Source organism: Mustela nivalis (genome assembly GCF_964662115.1).
Source record: "Mustela nivalis genome assembly, chromosome: 6".
NCBI classification, from domain to species: domain Eukaryota; kingdom Metazoa; phylum Chordata; class Mammalia; order Carnivora; family Mustelidae; genus Mustela; species Mustela nivalis.
Window position 1 is genome coordinate 2126616 of NC_139025.1, and position 22322 is coordinate 2148937.

At 68.4% G+C, this 22322-nt stretch overlaps 1 protein-coding gene across 2 annotated transcripts; it reads left to right on the forward strand.

Moving 5' to 3' along the window:
* The first annotated feature begins 1503 nt into the window (after positions 1-1503).
* On the forward strand, positions 1504-21237 carry AKT1 (AKT serine/threonine kinase 1). Of its 2 annotated transcripts, none has more exons than XM_082737366.1 (14): positions 1504-1644; positions 4162-4299; positions 13348-13476; positions 15632-15743; positions 15849-15996; positions 16115-16246; positions 16331-16396; positions 17579-17647; positions 17795-17920; positions 18002-18130; positions 18214-18428; positions 18816-18903; positions 20069-20171; positions 20403-21237. In XM_082737366.1, the coding sequence occupies exons 2-14, from the start codon at positions 4254-4256 to the stop codon at positions 20480-20482; spliced, it is 1443 nt and encodes a 480-aa protein (XP_082593492.1). In that variant the 5' UTR covers positions 1504-1644; positions 4162-4253; the 3' UTR covers positions 20483-21237. The 2 variants fall into 2 exon arrangements, with proteins under 2 accessions (XP_082593492.1, XP_082593493.1); XM_082737367.1 differs by lacking the exon at positions 1504-1644 and adding an exon at positions 1842-1980.
* Positions 21238-22322: the final 1085 nt, after the last annotated feature.

Genomic DNA, 22322 nt, shown 5'->3' on the forward strand with positions numbered 1-22322 from the left:
GGGTGGTGGGTAGTTGGGACCGTTCCTGAGGGGTCCCAGGGGCCCACGGGGAAGGTTTGCAGGGTAAGGGGTGGACAGATGTGGGACAGCTGGCGGGTGGCCTCAGGGCAGGTGTCGGCCCCAGAAGCATGCATGACTGAGTCATCCAGGCCTCTCACTGGGCCCCCTGGAGGCAGGGCCCGTGGGGGCTGGCGAGGGGCACTCAGTCACAGCTGGGAGTCCTGGGCTGGGTTGGGGAGAGGGGAGGTGGGGCCAAGGGGCGGAACTGGCAGCCACCTCCCCGAGGAGAGGGTGTCCCCCTGAGGAGGGGAGGGTCCTTCTCCAAGGAGTATAACTCTGTCCCGGAGCCACAGGAAGTCTGCCAGGAGCCCCAGTTCTGGGCGCAGATGCTTGGTGAGCCGCTCTGCCGGGCTGCATCTGCCTCTGACCCAGAAGAAGGATCTCTACCCTCCAGGCTGAATTCTGACCCTGAATGAGGAACAAAAATGCCCCCCTCCACCCCACAAAATACACTCCCACCCCAGAAGGGCGACGTTCAGGAGTCCTCCTTTTACAAAAGGGTCCCTGTCAACTTGGGAGGCCTCAGGGATAGGGGGAGGGGCTGCTGCTGGAGAACCTTCTGGCTCCGGGGGAGAGCAGGGCCCAGGGAGGAGTCGGGGTGGGGAGTCATCTGCGGTGTCCTGGGAATCTGTAGGCGGAGGGGTCGGGGGGTTCTCCTGCCTCCTCAGCCTCTCAGCCCTCTGTCACCCCCCGACGTCTCCCGTCTCCTCTTGCAGGATCATCCCTGTGTTCCTGAGGGGCAAGGGGAAGCTCCTGGAAGCCCCTTTCAAGGGGTGGGGCGCCCCTCCCAGGGCAAGGTCGTCCATCAGCACAAGGGGCCCGTGTCCCCTTCCTCCGCAGCCTTCCCTGTCCCTGTGCACCGCAGCCAGCCTTCAGGCCGCTGGCACCTGACCTCCACCAGCCGCCTGCACGCGGCCCCAGGACCGCTCGCTTGGCAGGGTGCTCGGATCGGGCCTGTTGGGGTCATCTCCACGGCTTTCCGGCCCACGGCAGGGGCTCCCACTTGGGGCACCTCTGGAAAGGCACACCGCCCCCCCCCCCACCCCCGACGCCACGGAGGCAGAAGCCCGGGGATCGTCCCCCGCCGGCCCTTCCCCCAGGGCCGCGGCGGAACCGGGCCGGGCAGCGCGGGCGCCCCGGACGCGCGGGGAAACTGAGGCCGGGGAGCACGCGGCCGGGGCAGCGTGGGCGGCCCGTCCGCCGCGCGCTCCCGGCGCCGCGCCCTCGCCCCGGCCGCGCCGGGGGCGCCCCGGGCGGCGGAGGCGGATGTGGGCGGGCGGCCGGGCGGGGCGGCGCGGGGCGGGGAGAGGGCGGGCCGGCGGCGGCGGCGGCGGCGGCGGACGGGCGGCGGGCGGCGGCGGGACCGAGCGCGGCGGGCGGCCAGCGCAGCAGCGCAGCCGGGGGACGCGAGCCGGCGGCCGCCACGAGCACCGGGCCCGGCGGCGCGCGAGGCCCGCCCGAGCAGCGCCCGCCCGCCGCGGCCTCCAGCCCGGCCCCGCCCGGAGGGCGCGCGGGGATGCCGAGCGGAGGGCGCCGGAGGCCGCGGCCCGGCTAGGCCCGCGCTCGGCCCGGACGCGGCGCCCGGTGAGTCCCCGCCCGCCCCGCCGCGCGCACCCGCCCGCCGCCGCCGGGGCCCGGATTTCCTCCCGCGGCCCGGCGCTTTGTTCCCGGCCGCGGGGCCCGGGGCGCGGGCTGCGCGCAGCCGGGGTGGAGGAGCGGAGCAGGAAGTGGCCGAGCGCGGCCTGGGCGGGGAGGGCACGGGGCCGGGCCGGGCCGGCGGCGGCGGGGGTGCGGGCCGCGGCCCGGGCCTCCCTCATGACCTTGGGGAAGCGGCCGATCGGGCCGGGCAGGGGCGAGGGACGCGGCGGGCCGGCCGGACGCGCGCGGAGTGGGTGCTCGGGGGCCGCCGCCGTCGCTCAGGTTTGTGGGTGGGCCTTGGAAGGAGCCTCCTTCGCTCCTGGAGGAGAAGTTGTGCGCGAGGGCGAGGTGCCGGGCCGGCCCCCGAAGGGCTAGCGACCCTTCGGCCGAAACTGCTTCCTGACCTGGGTGGGCTTTGGAGGTGCTGCCCAGCCCATCCCGGAGGCTGGGGCCCGGCGGGGGGCTGGGACTTGCCTCCCAGGTTGGGAGGTGGGGGGTCGACCGGTGAACTTGCCCACCGGCTCGACTGGTTCCTGTGTATTGCCATGGTGGACAGAGTAGGGGGCACGGGCCTGTGCTCTGTAGCCAGAGGGCCCCCCAGGCTTGCTCCAGGCTACCCCTGCCTGCTCTGAGCCCCTGGGCCAAGTGAAGGGCGGGGGTGCACGGGGGTCTGGGTTCCCTGTCCTCCCCCAGTTGAACATGCTGTTCACAAACCAGTGTTTGGAGCAAATTTTGGGTAAGTTGTTCCGTAAACAATCACGGCACTGACACACTTTAATGGTAAAGGCGCTGGCAGTGTGGTCATGAGGAAAGGGGACCCTCCGTCCCTTCTGCCTTGTGCCCAGCAGCAACCCAGGCGCTGGTGTGGTCTGTTGATTTCTCTGCGGTGTGCACCACCCCACGCGTGAGCACAGATATATTTTTACATACGGGGCTCGCCAGCTGTCCGACTCTGTCAGCAGCAGGCCCTGCTTAGGCGGGGTAGGGGGGACATCTAGAGGTCTTGGGGTCCAGCCCTCTGCGTCCAGGCCACACCCACTTGTGTCACCAGAGGGGGCCTTCTCCCCTCCTAGGTCCCCCCTCTGCTGTGCAGGGGCACAGAGCCCTGTCCTTGGAGGTCTTCCTTCCTCCATCTTGCTTGCTGCCTGTCGCTGCCCCATGGCCTGCTGAGCTCACTAGGCCCGTTCCTCCTGGGACAGAGTGGGTCTTCTCTGGGCTGGCAGGAGACACAGGCAGTGGGGTCTTCCTGCTCTACTAAATTCAGCCTAGGACGACCTGTGCACAGCGGCCCTTCTCTGGGTCCCAACCCCTGCCTCAGGAGGCCAGTGAGGTGTGTTGCCCAGGAACTCCTAGGTAGCTGTAGGAAAATCCATGCTGGGAGGTCCTCAGGGGTCCTCCTTGCCTAGGGGTCGGAGAGGGGGTCTTTGCTGGTCTGCTCTCAGGAGTGCTTGTGTGTGGGGCTAGCAGAGGAGCGCTCTTCCCTGGGATGCCCAGAATGGGCAATGTTTGAACTGGGTTTTGAGGGATGCCTAGGAGTTCATCCAGCAGGGAGCGATGGGAAGGGCCCTTCTGGTTCAATGGCCAAAGTGTGTGTTCAGGAGAAGGCTGCTGGTGGACCGCACACCCCCCGTTTGTTGCCTCCGGAATGCTGTAATTATGGGCTCGTAACCACTGGGACTGGGTGCTGGTTACAGACGGGACCCATCTGAACCTTTCTTTGTCCCCAGGGCTGATCCTGGCAAAACCAGGGATGCCTGCCACATGCTGGCCCTATGAATGAGCCAGATTCAGAACAGCTGGGCTCCTGTGGTTTAGGAGGGTCCTGGGGTTTCTCAGGGAGGGGCTTATATGTCACCCTGGAGGGCTCTGGGCTCTCATTGGCGCCAGGCGACTAGTCTCCTGGCCCTACTTGCTTTGTGTTTGAGTTTCTCTTCTTTCCTAGTCTGGGGCAAGAAGGAGGAATCTTGGTCCTGTTCCGAGCACCCTAGCCTGTGGGGGCGGGGGGTTGCAGCGTGGGCAGGGAGAGCAGGGGCTTGGGCAGGCCAAGCAGTCAGAGGGGCTGCCTGGAGGAGGTGGCCTCTGCTGGGGTGGCAGGTTATGGAGGCTGGAATATGGGAGGAGGGCCTTTTGGGGATGGGGGTGATCTGTACAAAGGCATATGCATGATGTGTCACAGGCTGAGGTCTGGGGGTCAGAAGGGGATGGCAGGGGGCTTGCACCCCAAGGGCAGGGAAGGCCTGGCCCCAGGGAGCAGATGGAATCACGTGAATGTTCTGTCAGGTGCTGTGGTGGAAGCAAGTGGGGGGCGGCAGCAGCTCTGTGGGCTGTGAGCGGGGCCAGCCATGTGGGAAGGGGGCCCCAAATGGGACCCTAGGTGCAGAGCGCTTCCCGGGCTCACCGTGGGGTTGGAGGGGTGGCCCCAAGCCGGGCACCACCTCACACTCTTCCCTTCGATTCTTCCAGACGCTGGGTACATCGGCTGGGCTCAGGGCGACACTGCCGAGAGGGGACCGTGAGTGGCGCTGGGGGTGCCGCAGCTCCTGGAACTGGGCGCCATGAGCGACGTGGCCATCGTGAAGGAGGGTTGGCTGCACAAGAGAGGTCAGTGCCCTCGCGGCCGGGTCGGGGCCGGGGGCCTGGAGCTAGCCTGTAGGCGTTCCCTGGGCCGCACCGGGATTGTCTGGCCAGGGCCCTCGGGCCGCAGAGCCCTGCTGCCTCCGTCCCTGCTTTCCTGGAAGGCAGTGAGGACACTGGGGCCTGTCCAAGGCCTGGCTCGCTGGCGGCCCGGGGCACTGCCTGAGGGCTCCTGAGGGCAGGGCAGAGTTGTTGGGCCTGGCCTGGTGCCTGCCTCAGGCCTGGGCTGGGAAGGCAGTTGGTGGGGGGTGCCGGGGGACCTGCGCCACCCAGGGGCCCGGCATGGGTTGTGTTTGTGCTGGAGCAGTCAGTGGCCTGAGCCCGGCACCCGTCCAGCCTCCCCTGTCCGCACTGAGGGCTCTGTACCCAGGGAGGGGCTTGGCGGGGCCTAGTGGGGCCGGAACCGTGGCCTCGGCCCCTTGCTTTGTAGCCCTGCCCACAGCCCTGTCCTTGCGTGGGGATGAGGGGTGGGGGCTGGATAGGCTTCCGTCCAGGTGCCCAGGCGGGTGACGCCCTCCTACCTCAGGGTAGGGCTCAGCGACAACCCCCCCAACTTCCTCTTCCTCCAGACCTGCTCCTTCCCAAAGCTGTGGTGACCCCAGCTAGCTACTTCCTCACGTGTGCCCTCCGGCAGATGGCTGGAGGGTGCCCCATCCCCGCTCCAGGACCCCACGGGCTGTTGGGAGGGGGAGCCTTGGCCCCAGAGGGAGCAGACAGGGAGGCGTGGCAGAGGTGGGTGTCACCAGCTTGGGTTTTGTAGGATGCATAGGAGCTCCCTGGCAGAGCAGGCTGGGGGCCTGCAGGAGCGGCAGGGGGAGGTGAGAGGTGATGGGGTGAGGGGTCGGGGGCTGCAGAGGGCTTGAAACAGAGGATCGAGGATGTGGTCAGCGGCGTGTTCTAGAGTTCAGTTTGGCAGCTGTAGGGAGGCCAGTGCACTGAGCCTTGACACGGAGGTGAGGAGGCTCCAGGCCCTGTGGTCCGTGGGGAGCCCTTCCGCCTAGCTTCCCCAAGCACCCCTGCTCCCACCTGCCCTCTTGATCCCCTCCCCCACTGCGTACCACCTCCTTGCTGCCCCAGGAGTCCTGCCTCCCGCCTGGAGCCCCTTTGCTGGCTCCGCCCTGTCCGCCTCCTCTCATAGACCCCTTTGGTGCCCCCTCCGCCTTGGCCTGGCCCCATGCCTTTTCTCTGGGCCCGGCAGCAGCACACGCCCACAGCCCGCCATGGGACCGGTACTCCTCTGTCCTTGGCAAACACGTGTTGACTGACCAGTCACCGGCACGTGCACGGGCCCGCCAGGCTGGGGCGGGGAGGCCTTTCTGAGGCCTGGGTGAATTCCAGTTGCCACTCGGGGCACATGCCTTCTGAAGGCGCTGGGGGTAGGGTACGGGGGTGGTGCCCAGTGGGGTGTCTGCAGAGCTGAGTTTGAATGTGATTTAGCTGCTTTGTAACTGCAAATCTGTTTTGAGCTCTTTGGACCCTGGTGTCCCTGTGTATGTGACAGGAATGGTGGTGGGGACCGGTCTGCTGATGTTCAGCTTGTGATTTATCGGGGCCCTAAGTCAGGGTCCAGCAGCCTCAGCAGCCTCCAGGCCCTGCTGTCTGGCCCCAGCCTCAGGCCAGGAGAGAGGGTGTCCTGCTCCCCTTGGGGAGGTGGGCGTCATCTGTGGTGAGTGACCTTTGGGTGGTCTCCTGGGTGTCGCGATGCTTTGTGCCCTGGGCCAGAGCAGCCGCCGTGGGCGGTGGGGAGCTCGGCCTGGGTGGTGATTTCCAGCTGAGCAGTGGCCTGTTCTGTGGGCCAGTCAGGCCGGGCCTCAGTGTCCCAGCTTGTGCACTGGGGAGCCGGTCCCCGGGAGTGAGCTCCAGCGGCTGGAGGCAGGCTGGGCAGACAGGAGTCCCCCGAGATGGGCGGGTTTCCTGCGACGGAGCTGGGTGATTTGACACCCGCGTCCTGAGTGACGGGCAGATGCCCCAAGCAAGGAGCAGCGAGCCCAGCTCCGGCCGCCAGGGCTCAGCAGAAGCTGGGCCGGGCCAGTGTTCGGTCCCTTCTGGGTGTTCCCCTGGGACTTATGGGTCGGCACTTTGGAAGCAGCAGGTGAGCTCCAGGGTGTTGGTCTGGCTGAGCTTGGCCTGTGGCGTCTGATTTTGTCTTCAGACCGCTCTAGGCGAAGACCATGGCCTCCGTCTGTGCAGCTGGTTTGGGGGTCTCTGCCCCTGGGCCCACGGCTAGATGTTCAGCTTGGGATTTCTCGGGGCATATGTGCCCATGTGCACTGCATGCCCAGCCAGGCTCGTGGAGTTTTCCTGGGTGTTCCGCACCCCTGGACGGGCCGGCTGGGCCAGGTGGACCAGGAGAGGGGAGGAAGGGGTTTGGGGTGGGGTGGGGAGCCTTGGGCGGGCACCCTGTGCTGGTGCAGGCCAGCGGGCGGCTGCGGGGGACGTCCTCACCAGAGCACCGTGAGGCCGGCCCGGCCCCTCTGGGCAGCTGGCCTGTGGGAGTGGGGCTACTCGGCTCCTGGGGCTGGCATGGGAGTGCGTCACTGGTGACATCTGCAGGCACGTGGAGGGGGTCTGGCCTCCTCGGGTTCCAGGCTGTGTCGGTCCCCTGGGTCCTGGCGGGGGAGGGGCCCCTGGGGCTGTGGCAAGGTCCGGCTTCCTGTCGTGGCCATGGCATTGCCTGTGTCCCTCATGTGGCTCTGAGGCAGTTCCACTTTGGTGGCACAGGCCCTTCTCCATCCCTAGCTCTGTGGCCCCACGTGGAGGCGGCCTTGCTCCCCTTCGGAGCGGCGGCAGCTCTGCTGGGCAGATGCGGGGACGTAGGCCCAGGAGCCTGTTTACCGCACTTCTGGGCCCCAGCGGCCCTGGGGTCTGCACGGAGTGCCGCCGGCTGCCTCGCCAGAGCAGGGGGCTCAGCGGGAACAGCGAGGGCGCGTGTCGGCTCCCTGGAGCCGGTGCCCGGGGCTGGAGGGCGGGGCTGCCCTGGGCCTTCTGTGTGCCTCAGTCTCCCTGGCTGTCAGGGAGGGGCGGCCCTAGCACCTGTCCAGGGCACACCGAGGTGGCCGTGGCTTTGGTTACAGCAGCCCCTGGTCCAGGAGGCGGCTCTTGCTGAGCCCCGTGTCCGGCGGAGCCCAGGCCTTGCCTTTGGGGCAGCTCGGTGCAGAGCAGGCGGGCCTGGGGCTGGACGTGTGCTCCAGGGCCTGCTGGCCCTGGTGTGTGGCCGTGGCCGTGGCCGCCGTCGCTGGGGGCTGTTTCCTGTTTTGTGAGCGTGCTGGGTTCTCCGTGCAGAACAAACAACAGAAGAGGAAGCTGGGGTGACTCGCTTGGGGCGTGAGGGTCACCACCCGCCAATCCTGGTCACTTGGCCTGTGTTGGCGGCCCCAGCAGGTGGCTGTGGCGTGCGCTTTGGGCAGGGCAGCCCTGCGGTGGGCCAGGCTCCTTGCAGGCTAGGGAGGGGCCTAAGCTCCCTCCAGATGACCCTAGGCAGCGCGGTGCCCTTGTGGCATAAGGGACACTGGGGCCTGGGTTGAGGGGGCCGGGCCGCCTCCTGCCAGCAGCTGAGGAGAGACCGGCCTGGGTTGCACCAGGCCGGGTTCCTAGAAGTGCCGTGGGACAGCGTGGGGTGGGAGCTGGCTTGGCCACTGCTGGCGTCCCTCCTGCCCGGGCACACCCCGCTGGGCTTGGGGCCAGTGCCGTCCCTACGGGCCCGTAACCAGAGCCTGCAGCTGTGGCTCTGTGCCCACCCGCCAGGGCCACCCCACCATGGGCTGATAGTCTGCCATTCCTCTCCACTTGGCGGGGCAGGCCCCCTCCCCCAGGCCCAGATCTGGCTCTGACCAGCTGGCAGAGACCCTGGGACTCCCGGCTAGGGTGGACGGGGCAAGGCGAGCCCCGAGCCCGCTGCTGGGAGCCGCGCGACCCTCCTGGGCCCGGCCTTTGCTCTCCTTTCTGCCGCCCTCAGGGGGTCTCTTTAGCCTTCAGAAATAGTGGACTAGTCCCCTGTTTCGGGGACGTGAGACTTGATGGTTGGGGAGGGGTTTCTCTGTGCTGCTGGTGCTGCCCTGGTGCTCTGGGGTAGGGTCTCTACTCAGGTGGGCCCCCAGACTGCAGCCCCAGTCTTGGGACCCAGTCCTGGGACCCGAGGGCCCGCAGATACGGGGCCGCTGGGGGACTGATGGGCCTGGGGGCTGCCCGCTTGACCTCCCAGCCCCCTGGATGCTTGTTCAGGCACAGATGTGGCTGTGGCTGCCCCTGGTCTTGGAAACCCAGTCTCCTGAACCCCGCTGTGGTGAGGGCAGGTGTGGCAGGTGGCCCAGTGGCTAGTTGGTCAAGGGAGACTGGAATGGGGAGAGGGTGGGGGGTGGGCAGGACATAGCACGTGGGGCACCAGGGCAGGGGGGCCGTGGCCTTATCCGCGGGGGCTCTGGGTGAGCCGGGATGTGGGCAAAGGGCAGGATACTAGCAGTGAGACAGTGGGGGTGGGCACAGGCTGTGGGACCAAGCCACGGGGGTACATCCTGGGGGGATGTGGACGTGCGGTAGCCGGCCTGGGGCTCCGGGAGGCCCCTCCTCCTGCCTGCCTGCAGATGCTGCGCGGTGGCCCGGCGGAGGGGATGTGCCTGCGGCCAGGGCGGGAGGCGCGGTCGGAGGCGGGAGGGCGGCGGGGAGTGGCCCCAGGGCCTTCCCTGTGCTCCTCTGTCCACTTGTGTGCCTCGGGTCCTGACTGGGGGCCTGCCTGCTAGAGGGCAGAACCAGACTCCCGACGAGCTTGGCTGGTGGTCTGGAGTGAGCCCATCCTGGACAGCAGGCCCGGCGTCTCTGCTCACCCTCTGTGACCTTGAGAGTCCCCTGCTTGGGCCTCAGTTTCCCCAGGTGGCCGGTGGGCATGATGAGCCCTGCCAGGGGGGCCTTCTGGGAGGGGAGGGCCGGGAGCGATGGTGGGCTAGGGGCGGGCCCAGCCTGGCTCAGGGCCTCAGTAGGGGAGCATCTATCTTCCCCGTGTCGCCCTGCTGCTGGGCACGGAGTGGCTGCCTCCTCGCAGCCACAATGGCCGTCCGAGCCCGGCCTCCGGGAAGACCCGTGATGCTGCCCTTGGAGAGCCTCCGCCTCGGGGGGCGGGTTGGTGTGGTGCACGGGCCGGGGCCTGAGTGGGGCTGTGACACCCCCCCACCCCCACTCCCAGGGCACTCTTGGCTTCCGGTGTCATTCTGTGGCCAAGTGCCCTGCTGGTAGTGTGGGGACCCGGGACCCTGGCTCGCACAAGGGCAGAGGCCTGGCAGGCTGGGCCCCCCGGGATGGCCTGTGCCCGCCCACTGCCCGCCCCCTCCCTGGCGGGCCGGATGGATCGGCGCGGCCAGCCGCCGGCGGGGCCGTTTGCTCACTGTGCTGGAGAAGGTAAATGGGCGCCCGGCAGCTGTCGGCCTGCGATGGATGTGTTGGCGGCAGGGGACCGCACGGTCGCCGCTGTCAGCTGGCGCCTGCTCCCCGGGCCTGCTGGGGCTCGCTTTGCTGTGGAGAAACAGCTCGGCACTGCCTGGCCCCCTGCCAGCCGCCCGCACCGCTGCCGCGGCAAAGTGTTTATCCAGCAATTTCCCCAAGAACCAGGGACTTGGAGGGAATGCTCGTGGAGCTCAGGGCGTGGCAGCCGAATTGGGGGTCGGGGGTAGCATGCCGGGACCCCTATGGTGTAGAGGACTCTGGAGCGTCAGGCCCGGGCTGTGCGGGACCCCTGGGTTGCCCCCAGCTTGGGATCCAGCCCCCGGTCCTCTGCCTGGGGTGTCCTGACCGTAGCGTGGCCTGGGACACGTGCCCGGGACCACAGCGGGGACAGGCCCTTAGCCTCTGCCTGTCTTGTCCCTGAGCCCTTGCCGTGTTGCCTTGTCAGTGTGATTTGGGCTCTGGGGGGCCAGGGTTGCTAACAAAGAACCCCCCTTCTTCTGGGGTCCTCCAGCCTTTTTCTAGGCTTGAGCTGGCTGCCAGGATGAGCTGGGGTACTGGAAGGTCCCTCCTGGTGGATGACACAGGGGACACCGAGGGGCTGGTGCTGGGAGCCGAGGGGCCTTGGAGGGTTGGTAGGAGCTAGGGGAGTCCTGGTCTGGGCAACTAGGACCCTGGCTCAGCCTGCACGCCGTGCCTCCACCCCAGCTGGGGCCCTTCCTTGGGCGCCCTCGTGTGGGAGTGAAGGGGGTCAGGAGGGCGTGAGCCCCCCACCGCCCCCCGCCCCTGGTCTGGTGGCTGGGCGAGATGTGGTCCCCGAGGGGTGGGTGGGTGTGGTTCTGTGGGGCCCGGGGCAGTGTGGGTCCCTCCCCGACCCCGGCCTGGGGCTGGGCTTCTAAGAGAACGCGGAGCGCGGAGGGAGAAGCTACCTCCCCAGGCAGAGACCCTCTGGGGAGGGGCGCCTGCCCGCAGTTTCGCCCTGGTTCCTGGCTCGTGGCAGCAGGTATGGGGTCCTCCTGGCTGGGCTGCTGGGCGGTGTGCAGGGGACTCTGAGTCTGGTCCGGGCCTCTGCGGAGACCCTGTGTGGGCCTTGGTCTGAAATGTTTGCGTGGGGAGGGTGGGGAGGAAGCAGGGATGGAGAGCCGCTCTGGGGGTCCTGGGCCAGGCTGCGAGGGCAGGGACCAGACACGTGCCCTGGGCCAGGCTGCGAGGGCAGGGACCAGACACGTGCCCTGGGCCAGGCTGCGAGGGCAGGGACCAGACACGTGCCCTGGGCCTGGGTCCCGGCCAGGCTGCTTCCTGCTGCACGCAGGTGGCCGCCAGGAGATTCCCCCAGCTGTGGCAGGCGTTTGTCCCCAGAGGAGTGGCCCAGAGCCCCGTGGAGGGAGTCGTGGCCTGACGGGCCTGCTTGGTCTTCCCTGTTTGTCCCCGGCCCAGAGTGAAGGTGCCGGGGTTCCCACCAGTAGCCCGATGGCTGCAGTCCTGTGGCTGAGGACAGCGGTGCTTCGGCCCAGGGGTGGCTGCAGCCCCCACAGGGTCCAGCCTGTGTCACCCCAGGCCCTCAGGACTCTGGGGCCTGGGTTGGACTCGTTCAGAGACAGGCCACAGCCCAGGAGGAGTCTGGTACTGCAGCGGCCCCAGGTGGCCCCTGGGGTGCACCCCGCCAGACAGAAGGGGTCTGTGTGTCTCGGAGCCTCCCCGGGGGATCCTCCCCAGGGGGTCTGTGGGCCCAGCTGCCCAGGTGGGGGCCGAGTGAGGCCACCTTCCCTGGGCCTTCATCCCCCCTGTGTGTTGTGTGGCTCTTGGGCTCACAGGCGGGGAAGGGGGCAGCTGGGGACCTACCATGGTCCCCCCTTCCGTGCCCTGGGGCTGGGGCTGGCGGAGGGCCCAGCAGAGTCCCCGCCTGTCGTCCTGGACCCTTGTCCGAGGTTCAGCTGGGGCCGAGCCTGCCCTTCCGCCTCGTCCCTGCCAGTGTTGCTCCCTTGCCTCCTCGCCCCCACTCCCCAGTTCTGGCTTCCAGAACCTTCCTGGCCTTGGAGTGGGGGAGGGGGTGGAGGCTGCTAGACCGCAGGTGCGGGGTGAGTTGTGGCTCCTTAGCAGCACCGGCACCCCCGTTCCAGGGATCCTGGACCCAGTGGGGAAACTGAGGGCCCCTCTGGTACGTGGGTGCTGCTGGGCAGGCGCACACTCCCCAACTGCACGCACGGGGCATGGTGCTGAGGGGCTGTGCGGGCATGGTGAGGGCTGGTGGCAGTTGGTGCATCAAGATGGATTTGGGGTCTGTGCGGGCGAGGCGCGCATCAGTCTCCCCGCTCAGTTAGCGTCCCGGGGAGCGGCAGCTGGCAGGAGGGAAGCACTCCATCAGGGGCCGACAGCTCCAGACCGGCGCGCAGGCGGGTGGGAGCAAGCGGCCCGGGACGGCACGGGGGGGGGCCACGCGCAGCGCCCCCGGAGCCTGCTCCGCTCCTGCCCACCCGCCGTACCAGCAGGGAAGGGGTGTCTGGGGGTGGGGGGGGGTCCCAGGAGCGGCGTCCACACGAGACCGGACCGCAGCCTTCCCAGTGTCTTCCCGGGCTGGCGGTGCTGGCCGGAGAGCCCACTGAGCGCTGTTGGGCTCTGGGGCAGGTCACTGCTGGCCGTCCCTCGGGTGCTCCCTGAGCCGGCCGCGTTGGGCCTACAGCGGCACGCTGTGCGGAGCAGAGGCAGGGCTGGCTCTCAGAGGCCACGGCCGGAGGCCCGTGGGAGGAGGGGCTGGGTGGTGAGGCTCGGGGAGCACAGGCGCCCGGTCCAGCATGGGGCTTTTGCTCACCCCCCTCCCCTGGGGCTCAGCTGGGAGGGAACGCCTGACCCAGAGCGTGGGGACCCCACCCCCTCCCCACCTGCTGCCCAGTGGCCCCTGTGATAAAGCAGTTGTCTAATTAGGAAGTTCTCCGTTGTTGTTCAAATTCCTTGCTCGGCAAAATGTAAATGAAACATTTTTTTTCTGGGTGTCAGTATGAAAAATGACAGTCGCCCGAATATCGCAGAGGACATCTGCTCTGGTTCTTAAGTGTGAACGCCTGTTTATGGCTGATGTGGCGAAACTTTAGGGAAAGTTCCCCATGTACCTGGGTAACTCATAGTGTGCCGTGGGGGTCAGGGCTGGGACTCGCAGCCCGAGGACCGCACGGACACCTCCAGGGTCTGGCTTCTCCTTGGGGCTCTGGGCGGGGTGGTGAGGGGCTGTGCTGGTGCCCAGCCCCGGGGGTTGGGCCTTAAGTCTCAGCCATTGTCCTCTCAGTTCTGGACGCCAGGCTCCAACCCGTAGGCCAGGGACTGGCTGTGGTGGGCAGTCCCCTGGCCCCGGTCAGTGCAGTAACTGGGGGCCCCAGGAGGGTGGGGAGCGCTCAGCCCCGACGCCCTGGCAGGCGGCCTGCCCTCCATGCTGGGGGTGGGGCAGGGGTAGGGGCCTGGGTTTAGGGCGTCCTGTCTGCTCAGGCACAGTGAGTGTCTGGCATGCTGCAGAGCCGGAGCTGCGTTGGGGGGCGGGGAGCAGGGCCGGCGGCCCAGCCCCTCACTGCCTGGGTGTCCTCTGGGTGTCCTCAGGGGAGTACATCAAAACCTGGCGGCCGAGGTACTTCCTGCTCAAGAGCGACGGCAGCTTCACCGGCTACAAGGAGCGGCCCCAGGATGTGGAGCAGCGGGAGGCCCCCCTCAACAACTTCTCTGTGGCTCGTGAGTGCCCAGGGCCACGCAGGGATGTGGTCCCCTGCTGTTGGGCGTGGGGCTGGCCCTGGCTAGACAGGCGGCCAGGGTGCCAGGAGTCCTCTGGGCCCAGCAGCCCCGCACTGACATCCCCTGAGGCCAGCGGTGGCCAGGGACCAGGTGGGGCAGGGCTGGTCCTGAGTCCCCGTGGGGACTGGTGAGTGGCCGGTTCTGGCCAGTGGGAGCTCTCTGAGCTGAGTCCCAAGGGCTGGTGACTCTGGGGCTGGGGAGCGCCGGACACGGAGCTGGGCTGCGGGGGGTGCGGAGGGGGTGCTGCGCAGCCGAGTGGGCCTTGGCCTGGTCTCTGTTTCTGGTCCAGGCACCCCGGTCCCTGGCTCTGTCCTGGCACTTCCTGGGACGCAGGCCCAGTCGGGGGGGAGCATGAGGGAGGGACTCAGGCAGCAACAGGCCTCCTAGGTCCCTCTTGGGATGCCGGAGTGCAGTGTCCAGTGGGGCGTCTGCGCTCCTCCACGCTCTGGCTAGCTCCGCCTTCCCAGTCCCGCTGCCCACGCGGCCCGGGGCAGGTTCTGGTCCAGGGTCTGAGCAGGGGCGCCCCCGGACCTTGGCTGCCCTGCCCATCTTCCCAGGGTGCACCGGTGCCAATGTACCCTGCCCCAGGGGTTTCTGTCGAGGAGTTCCCAGCCTGGGGGTCTCCCAGGGAGGTTTTACCACGGAGTCCACGGAGCCCCGTTCCCTCCCACCCCCCAGCCTCAGGCTTCCACAGACGCGGATGGAGTAAGGGTCCCGGGGGAAGGGAGACAAAGAGGCAGGCACCAGCGTCCCCTGCAGCCTGCTGACCCGTGGGCTCCCTCCACTGCCGCCTCGGCCGGGGCTGGGGCGTGGGCCACCTTGCTGGCAGGGGTTGCGAGGGTCCTCAGGAGTGTTCGGTATGGGCAGAGTGCAGGGGCCGAACGGGACCCTGTGGAGGCTCGCAGGAGGCAGGCACCGTCCAGAGAGTGGCCGGAGCGGTGGGGAGGGGCTGGGGCCTTAAGGCCAGGCCACACAGGCCAGCTGGAGCCCCAGCCAAGGTGCAGAGCCACAGACAGGGAGGTGGCCGGGCTGCGGCCTCTGCTGAGGGGCTTTTCCTTGGGGATGGACGGTGGGGGCGAGGGGACGAGAAGCCAGGCTCTGAGACGGACGCCAGGCCCCTGGACGCTGGAAGACCTGGTCTCTGATGAGCGAGTGGGAGGCAGGGTGCAGGGCAGAGCGAGTGGGAGGCAGGGTGCAGGGCAGAGAAGACCACGGGCTTCCGGGTCCCCCACCCCCATGTTGACACAGGCCACCTCGCCATAGGCTGGTTCCAAGCCCCCTTCTGGTGCAGAGCCCTGGTGGGCCATTTCCTTACACTCTGCTGAGCCCACGCGGGACCCCTTGGGGTGGCCAAGGCCCAGGTGCTGGACCACCAGAAGCCCCTGGCCGGCCCTGGGCTCCCTCTCCGCTCACACAGGCTGGGCCGGCATCGGCCCAGGATTTCTTGGCAGCACCCCCGACGGCCTCCCCCTCGGGGCTGGTGCATCCCCACAGTCTCTGGGCTCCCGGTGTGTGCGCCCGTGCCCGGTGTGTGTGTGCTTGTGTGCTCCCCGTGTGTGTGCATGTTCTGGCTCTTTGTCTGGAATCAGCAGCCTCTGGGGGGGCAGGGTGTCACCAGTGAGGGGGGTACAGCCCGGCAGCTTCCGCGGGGGTCGTGTGCTCCAGCTGCCTGCAACCAGGACGGGGGCCTCTCTGAAGGCTGAGTCACCAGCAGCCTCTGCCCTGGAAGGGGACTGCTGGGGGGCGGTGGGCAGGAAGACAGCAGGGGGTCGCTGCTCAGGGCCCAGATGCTTTCCCTCCTGCCCACCCCTCACTGGGGCGCCCGCACTCACTGTCTGGCCCGTCGAGCCGTGGCCTGGCTGGCGGCACAGGCTCAGAGCCCGAAGGACCGAGGCAGAGGACAGCAGCTGGCCCCACAGGGGCGCCTCACTGCTCAGAGCATGGCGCCTGGCGGGAATAGGTGTCCCAGCCCCACTGCACGAGGAGGGGGGCCAGGGCTTGGAGTGGGCCTCCCGTGGCCCCAGGGTGGGGTTCTGGGGGGCAGGTGGGCCGTGTGGGGGGGTGCGGGCACTCATGTGCCAGCTGTGCCCCCCAGAATGCCAGCTGATGAAGACGGAGCGGCCCCGGCCCAACACTTTCATCATCCGCTGCCTGCAGTGGACCACGGTGATCGAGCGGACCTTCCACGTGGAGACCCCTGAGGAGCGGTACGGGGCTGACCCACGGGCATGGTGGGGGCGGGGTGTGGGGAGCAGGGCTTCCGTGTCCCCAGCATCCAGGCCGTTCCCGGGCCCTGACCTGCCGCCCTGCAGGGAGGAGTGGACGACCGCCATCCAGACGGTGGCCGATGGGCTCAAGAGGCAGGAGGAGGAGATGATGGACTTCAGGTCGGGCTCGCCCAGCGACAACTCGGGGGCTGAAGAGATGGAGGTGTCCCTGGCCAAGCCCAAGCACCGTGTGGTGAGGCCGCACACCCCCCTCCCCGCGTGGCCCCCAGGGAGCCCCGTGTGGGCGGGGAGGCGGGATTCTGGGGGGGCAGGGCCCCCCTGACCTCAGGCGACTGCCCGCCGCCCCGCAGACCATGAATGAGTTTGAGTACCTGAAGCTGCTGGGGAAGGGCACGTTCGGGAAGGTGATTCTGGTGAAGGAGAAGGCCACGGGCCGCTACTACGCCATGAAAATCCTCAAGAAGGAGGTCATCGTGGCTAAGGTACCCACGGCGCAGGGCTGGGGGCGGGCGGGGGCGGGCTGCGGCGGGCCGGGGGCGGGCCGCTCACCCGGCCCTGTCTTCCAGGACGAGGTCGCCCACACGCTCACGGAGAACCGTGTTCTCCAGAACTCGAGGCATCCGTTCCTGACAGTGAGTCCTGGAGGCCCTGTGCCTGTATCCCTGCCACCGAGCTGGTGTCCTTCAGAGTCCAGGCTGGGGACGGAGGCCCCCGAGGCTGGGCGGGGGTGGGGTAGCAAATGGGATGGGAGCCCCGAGTCTTCCCTCTGCGCTGCCTGAGCCCTGGCAGGCCCCCACGCCCCCCATTGGACACACCACCTTCCTGCTGCTTCTGCTCCGAGGCTGGAGTGTGGAGGGTCCCTGTCCCGGAGGGGGGGTGCCCAGCCCAGGAGGGGCGCGTGCAGTGCTGTTAGCCTTCGTGAGCGTCCCAGGCTCAGGCAGCTCCCGGAGGGGTAGACAAGCCCGTCGGCATGGAGGAGACAGACGGCCGCCCCCACCCGGGCTCTCCCCGGGAGTTCCAGGCCCTGTCACCGTTTGCTCAGTGTGGCGTCCTCTTCCAAGGGGACTGCCTGGCCCAGAGCAGGGGCAGAGCAGAGAAAGGCTGTATTTCTCCAACGTGTCTGGTCATTAAAGTGGTTTCTTCTGAGAAGCAGCCGACATCTCGACGAGGTTTGATGGTTTGCCGGACTCACTCATTATGCTGGTCTCGCCTCCTCTGTGTCCGCTCGCCCCCTTCCTCATGTCCAGGCTGCGTGTCCTTCCCTCCCCCTCCGCGCAGCCCCGTGACCGCGGCACCCCCGTCGCGGTGGACAGACGCTGGGGTCCCCGCACACCAGCCCCTGCCCCTCTGGCCCGGCAGCGGCACCCCCCGTCCTGCGGGTTCTCCGTGGGGACGGACGCCGTGCGGCGTGGCTGGTCCTGCTGCCTGAAGTCAGGAGCTGGCCTTCCCGTGAATGCGGCTCCTTCTGGCCGCTAGGTTAGATCTGGGGTCATTCACCTGGGGGGACGACTTGGTCACCTGGGCCTTTCCTCTCTGAGCCAGGCCTCCTGAGCCATGAGGTGGGAAGGCGGCTGGGAAGCTCTGCCCTGGGCGCGTCCTGGCCTCGCGGAGGGTCTGGCTGCCGCCCTGCTTCCTGTGCCGGGAGCCCGAGGGTCGCAGGGACGCCTCCTCACTGTCCCCAGAACCTGCTGGCGTCTGTGATCCCAGCCGGCTGAGACTGGGTGCGGAGCCCAAGCTGCTCCTTTGGGACCGGCCTGTGGGGGCTGGGGCTCTGGGCGGGCCGGGGTCCGGGCACCAGCTCCGTGTCCCCACAGGCCCTGAAGTACTCCTTCCAGACCCACGACCGCCTGTGCTTCGTCATGGAATACGCCAACGGAGGCGAGGTAGGGGGGCTGCGCGGCCCGCCTGGGGCTGGCCCTCCCCGAGCCAGCACAGGGCCCGCGGGGGGCGGGGGCAGTCAGGCCCGCGGGGTCTCACGCGGGGGCGGGGCGTCCCTGCGGCCTGGCGCCCCTCACACCCCTGCCCCGCAGCTCTTCTTCCACTTGTCCCGGGAGCGCGTGTTCCCCGAGGACCGGGCCCGCTTCTACGGCGCCGAGATCGTGTCCGCCCTGCACTACCTGCACTCCGAGAAGAACGTCGTCTACCGCGACCTCAAGGTGGGCGGGCCGGGCGGCGGGGGGCGGCGGGGCGGGGGGGCGGGGGGGCGGGCTGGTGCTGACCTGGAGGCCGCCCCTCAGCTGGAGAACCTCATGCTGGACAAGGACGGGCACATCAAGATCACCGACTTCGGGCTGTGCAAGGAGGGCATCAAGGATGGGGCCACCATGAAGACCTTCTGCGGGACGCCCGAGTACCTGGCCCCCGAGGTGCGCCCCTGCTGCATCCCCTGGGGCGGCCTGGGACCCCGCGCCCCCAGGCGGCCTGTGACCCCGCGGCCCTGCGCCCCCAGGTGCTGGAGGACAACGACTATGGCCGGGCGGTCGACTGGTGGGGGCTGGGCGTGGTCATGTACGAGATGCTGTGCGGCCGCCTGCCCTTCTACAACCAGGACCACGAGAAGCTCTTCGAGCTCATCCTCATGGAGGAGCTCCGCTTCCCGCGCACGCTCAGCCCCGAGGCCAAGTCCCTGCTGTCGGGGCTGCTCCGGAAGGACCCGAAGCAGAGGTGAGCCGCGCGGCCCCGGCCCCGTTTCCCCTCGGGACAGCGGGGCTGCTTCCAGGCCGCAGCAATGGCTGATGTGTGCCGTCCTCGGCCAGGCTGGCCGGGGCCAGAGAGGCACCTTGACCCTGACCTCCCAGCCTCCCAGAGCTGCTCAGGAAGACCCCACCGTGCCGGCAGTGCCTGCCTCCTCAGTGTTCTGCACGCGGGGGCACGGCCTGTCCACGGCCCCCCCCAGAGGGGCTGCCGTACCCTTGCGGCCCCAGGACCCGGCCGTGGCCCCGGCTCTGAGCCCACCCCCCACAACGTCCCTGCACTGCACTAGAGCCCGGTGGGGGGCAGGCCTCTCCTGAGCCGGGCAGGCAGGCAGCCGCAGCCGGTGTGTCCCCGCAGGCTTGGAGGAGGCCCGGAGGACGCCAAGGAGATCATGCAGCACCGTTTCTTCGCTAGCATCGTGTGGCAGGACGTGTATGAGAAGAAGGTGGGTGGGCGCCTGGCGCCCCAGCCCCTCCCCGTTCCCATCCCTGGGGGCCGGGCTGTGCCCCGGCTCTGCCTCCGGAGCCCTGCGGGGAGGAGCTGGGTCCGCATGGCTCCCTGAGCAGGGTGCCCCGGCGGGGATGTGGGGGCACCAGCTCTGCTCCCCCACTCCCTCCCTTTGCTGCAGGCTTAGGGTGGAACAGGACCAGCCCGGCAGGCTCAGGAGGGCCGTCCCGGGGTGTGCTGGGCACCCTGTCACCGAGCAGACTTCCAGCTGGCTTCCGTCCTCTCTCTGTGCAGGCCCGTTGCCGGCCACACGCCCTGCCCAGCTCCTGTCCACTTCCCTGGCCCTGCCCCTGCCCAGCGACCGCTGACCGGGGACGCTGCTAGCTTGTGCAGAGCAGCCCTGGAGTCCGGGGGCTGGTGCTTGCCTGCGGGGCCCTCCTCCCACTGCCGGCTCGGGCAGAGTTCCCGCGCAACCTCTGCAGCCTGATTCGGCTGTGCCCCTGTCCTTGAGCCTCAAAGGAGACCAGCCAGGCCCTGCACTCAGGACCTGTCCTGTCCCCGTTCTGCAGATAGGCCTGGCCTCCTCTCCTCGTGGGAAGTTGGGCAGGGAGGGCCCAGCATACCAAGTTCACCTTGTACCCCAGCACTGTCGGGGTGCTACTGCGGTCCTCTCCCAGGGCCGCCATGGTCCCCCGAGCCACGGCATGGCATGGGAGCGCCACTCACTGGCCCTGGTGGGGTTGGGAATGTCCCTTTATCTTGAATTCTCAAAGTGGGAGCCCATGGTGGCTAGGCTGAGTGGCCGTGGTCAGGAAAGCAGGCTCTGGCGGGGCTGGGCGCCCACCCGGTCCTGTGGCGTCCCCCATCTTACCTCGTAAGAGAGCCGGAAAGAAAGTGAAGAAAGCCGGGCTTGTCTCCTCCTGCCTGGGGCCCTACAGAGCTGCTGGGCTGTGGGGCCCCCTGCGACGCCGGCCTGCCTCTGGGGAAGGGGCATGTCTGCAGGGTCCCAGGCCGCCACCCTCCCTTGGGTGTCTCTCTGTGGAGCCAAGTTCCACGGCCTCAGTGTGGCCTGGAGATCTTTCCCTGTTGGGGGCGGGGGACAGGGGGCTCAGGCCTGGGGCACCGTGGAGCACAGCCTAACCTGCCCCCGCGTCGTTCCGCAGCTCAGTCCACCCTTCAAGCCCCAGGTCACGTCGGAGACGGACACCCGGTACTTCGACGAGGAGTTCACGGCACAGATGATCACCATCACGCCACCCGACCAAGGTGAGGGAGTGTCCCCTCCGGCCAACCCCCAGGCTTGTTTCTTCCTTCTCTCCGAGGCCTCGGATGGTCCCTGGTGTGAGCTGGTGGTGATGGGGGTGGAGGGCACCGTCCTGGCCCAGGGCAGGCAGAGGGTCTGGCAGGCGAGCCTTGGGGCCTGCCTCGGTTTCTCCAGATGCGTGGTGGCCGCGCTCCCCGTGCCGGCATCTGAGCGTCCCTCTGGCCTGCCCGCAGGTGACACCATGGAGGGCGAGGACAGCGAGCGGAGGCCCCACTTCCCACAGTTCTCCTACTCGGCCAGCGGCACGGCCTGAGGGAGGCCAGCCGGCTGCCCTGCTCCTGGCGGCTGCAGGGGACGGGGAGGAAGCCTCGCGGGACCGGGTGTGTTTGGGGTGATTTCTGGGTGTGGGAGGAACCACGCCCTCCTCCCGGCGGCGATGGAAGACCTTCATGCTGTGGGCGGGCGGCCGGCCTCCGAGGAAAGACGTCCTGCGGGGTTTTTAATTTATTTCATCTCCGTCTCCAGACACGGCCTTGGCCTTCAGAACGATTAGGGTCACGTAGGAAACGGTCAAGGACCTTATGCAGCCACGTGCAGGTGGGGGTCTGGGTGCCCTGCCTGTGGCCCCTGCATCCCTCCCGCCAGCTGTCTCGGCCCGGCCTGGGGGCACCAGCAGCAGCTGGTTGTGGCGCGCAGGCCTGGTCCCTTCCCTGGGGCAGGCCAGGCCGGGCTCGCCCGGAGGCAGAGGAACGAGGTTGCAGCCCGTTGCTGTGTATTATGCTATTCACTTGTATTTTGGGGTTCTTAATCACAGTGGCCAGAAAGCCCCTCCCACACTTGGTCCCTTCGGGGCGTCTCACTGGGACGGTGTCCCCAGGTAGCACCCGTCCTTCGGGGCAGCTTCACTGGCCCGCTGTGCGCCCAGCGCCCCTTGGGAGGGGCCATGGCGCACCCTCCGCGCCTCGAGGCTGGATGCCATGCCTCCCAGGGCGCTTTTTACATTCGACTTTACTATTTTTACTATCACAAGACTTTCCCCCCAGACTCCTCAATAAACACTGCTTTTCAGCTCTGGCTCGTTTTGCTGGGTGGCGGGTCAAAGAGCGTGTGGGCTGGCGCGGGTTGGGGGAGCCGCGATCAGCCTGTCCCTGTGAGCGAGGGAGGGCGGGCAGATGCCCTGGCTGTCCACGCGCCCAGCCGGGAACCCCCCTCAGCCCAGGAGGCCTGGCAGCATCCCACGGCGGGTGGGACTGCTGGGGAGCGGAGTGGGGAGCGCCCACCGGACCCAGCCGACCAAGGGATGGGCGGCAGTGCCCCCTGGTGGCCGCTTGCTCCGCACAGACAGGAGCCCGCTGCCCAGCCCACCTCTGCGGAGGGAGCCTGGGAGCCTGGGAGCCTTGGCTTCCTCATCTCTCCCGTGGGCTCCCGCTGCAGGTGTGGCCAGGGCGCCCCGGCCATTCACAGGTCCTGGGGCATGGGCCTGCAGGTGGGGGTGCGGGCCCCTCCCTCTCCTGACCCCCGGGTGGTTCCAGGCAGGGTGGCCGTCCTCTGCCGGAGGGAGCGCCTGTGAGGAATGCCAGGTCGGGGGCACATGCGGAGCAGCCCCCAGTCACGAGGGCACAGCTCTCCTGGGACCACACACACGCACCAGACGTGACGTCCTGACGGGTGCTCTGGAGGTAAGAGACGTCCTCGTGCCACACTTACGAACGTGGGCATCAGGTCCGAGCCCTGCGTGCTGGCCGGTGTGAAGGTGAAACAGTGCAGCTGCTGAGGCCAGCGGTCCGGCGCTTCCCCAAGAAACCGCACACATGGGCCAGAGTCCGGCAAGTCCACTTCTGGGTCTGTACCCAGAAGGACTGAAAGCAGAGATCCGTCCCCTGTGGTCCCTGCCGCACAGTTCACAGCGGCCAACCTGTGGATGGAACCCGAGTGTCCGGTGTGGGTGAGTGGATGCGCCAAACGGCCCGTCCACTCCCAGGCCCCGTCCACTCCCAGGCCCGGAGCCGGCCTCCAGAAGCGGCCCTCCCGGCCCCTGCGACATCACAGGCGGACCCGGAGGACGTCACATGGAGTGGAAGAGGACAGACCCGAGGGCTCCACGGACACGGGGGCCCTGGAGGAGTGAGATGCACAGGGAAAGCAGAGGCGGT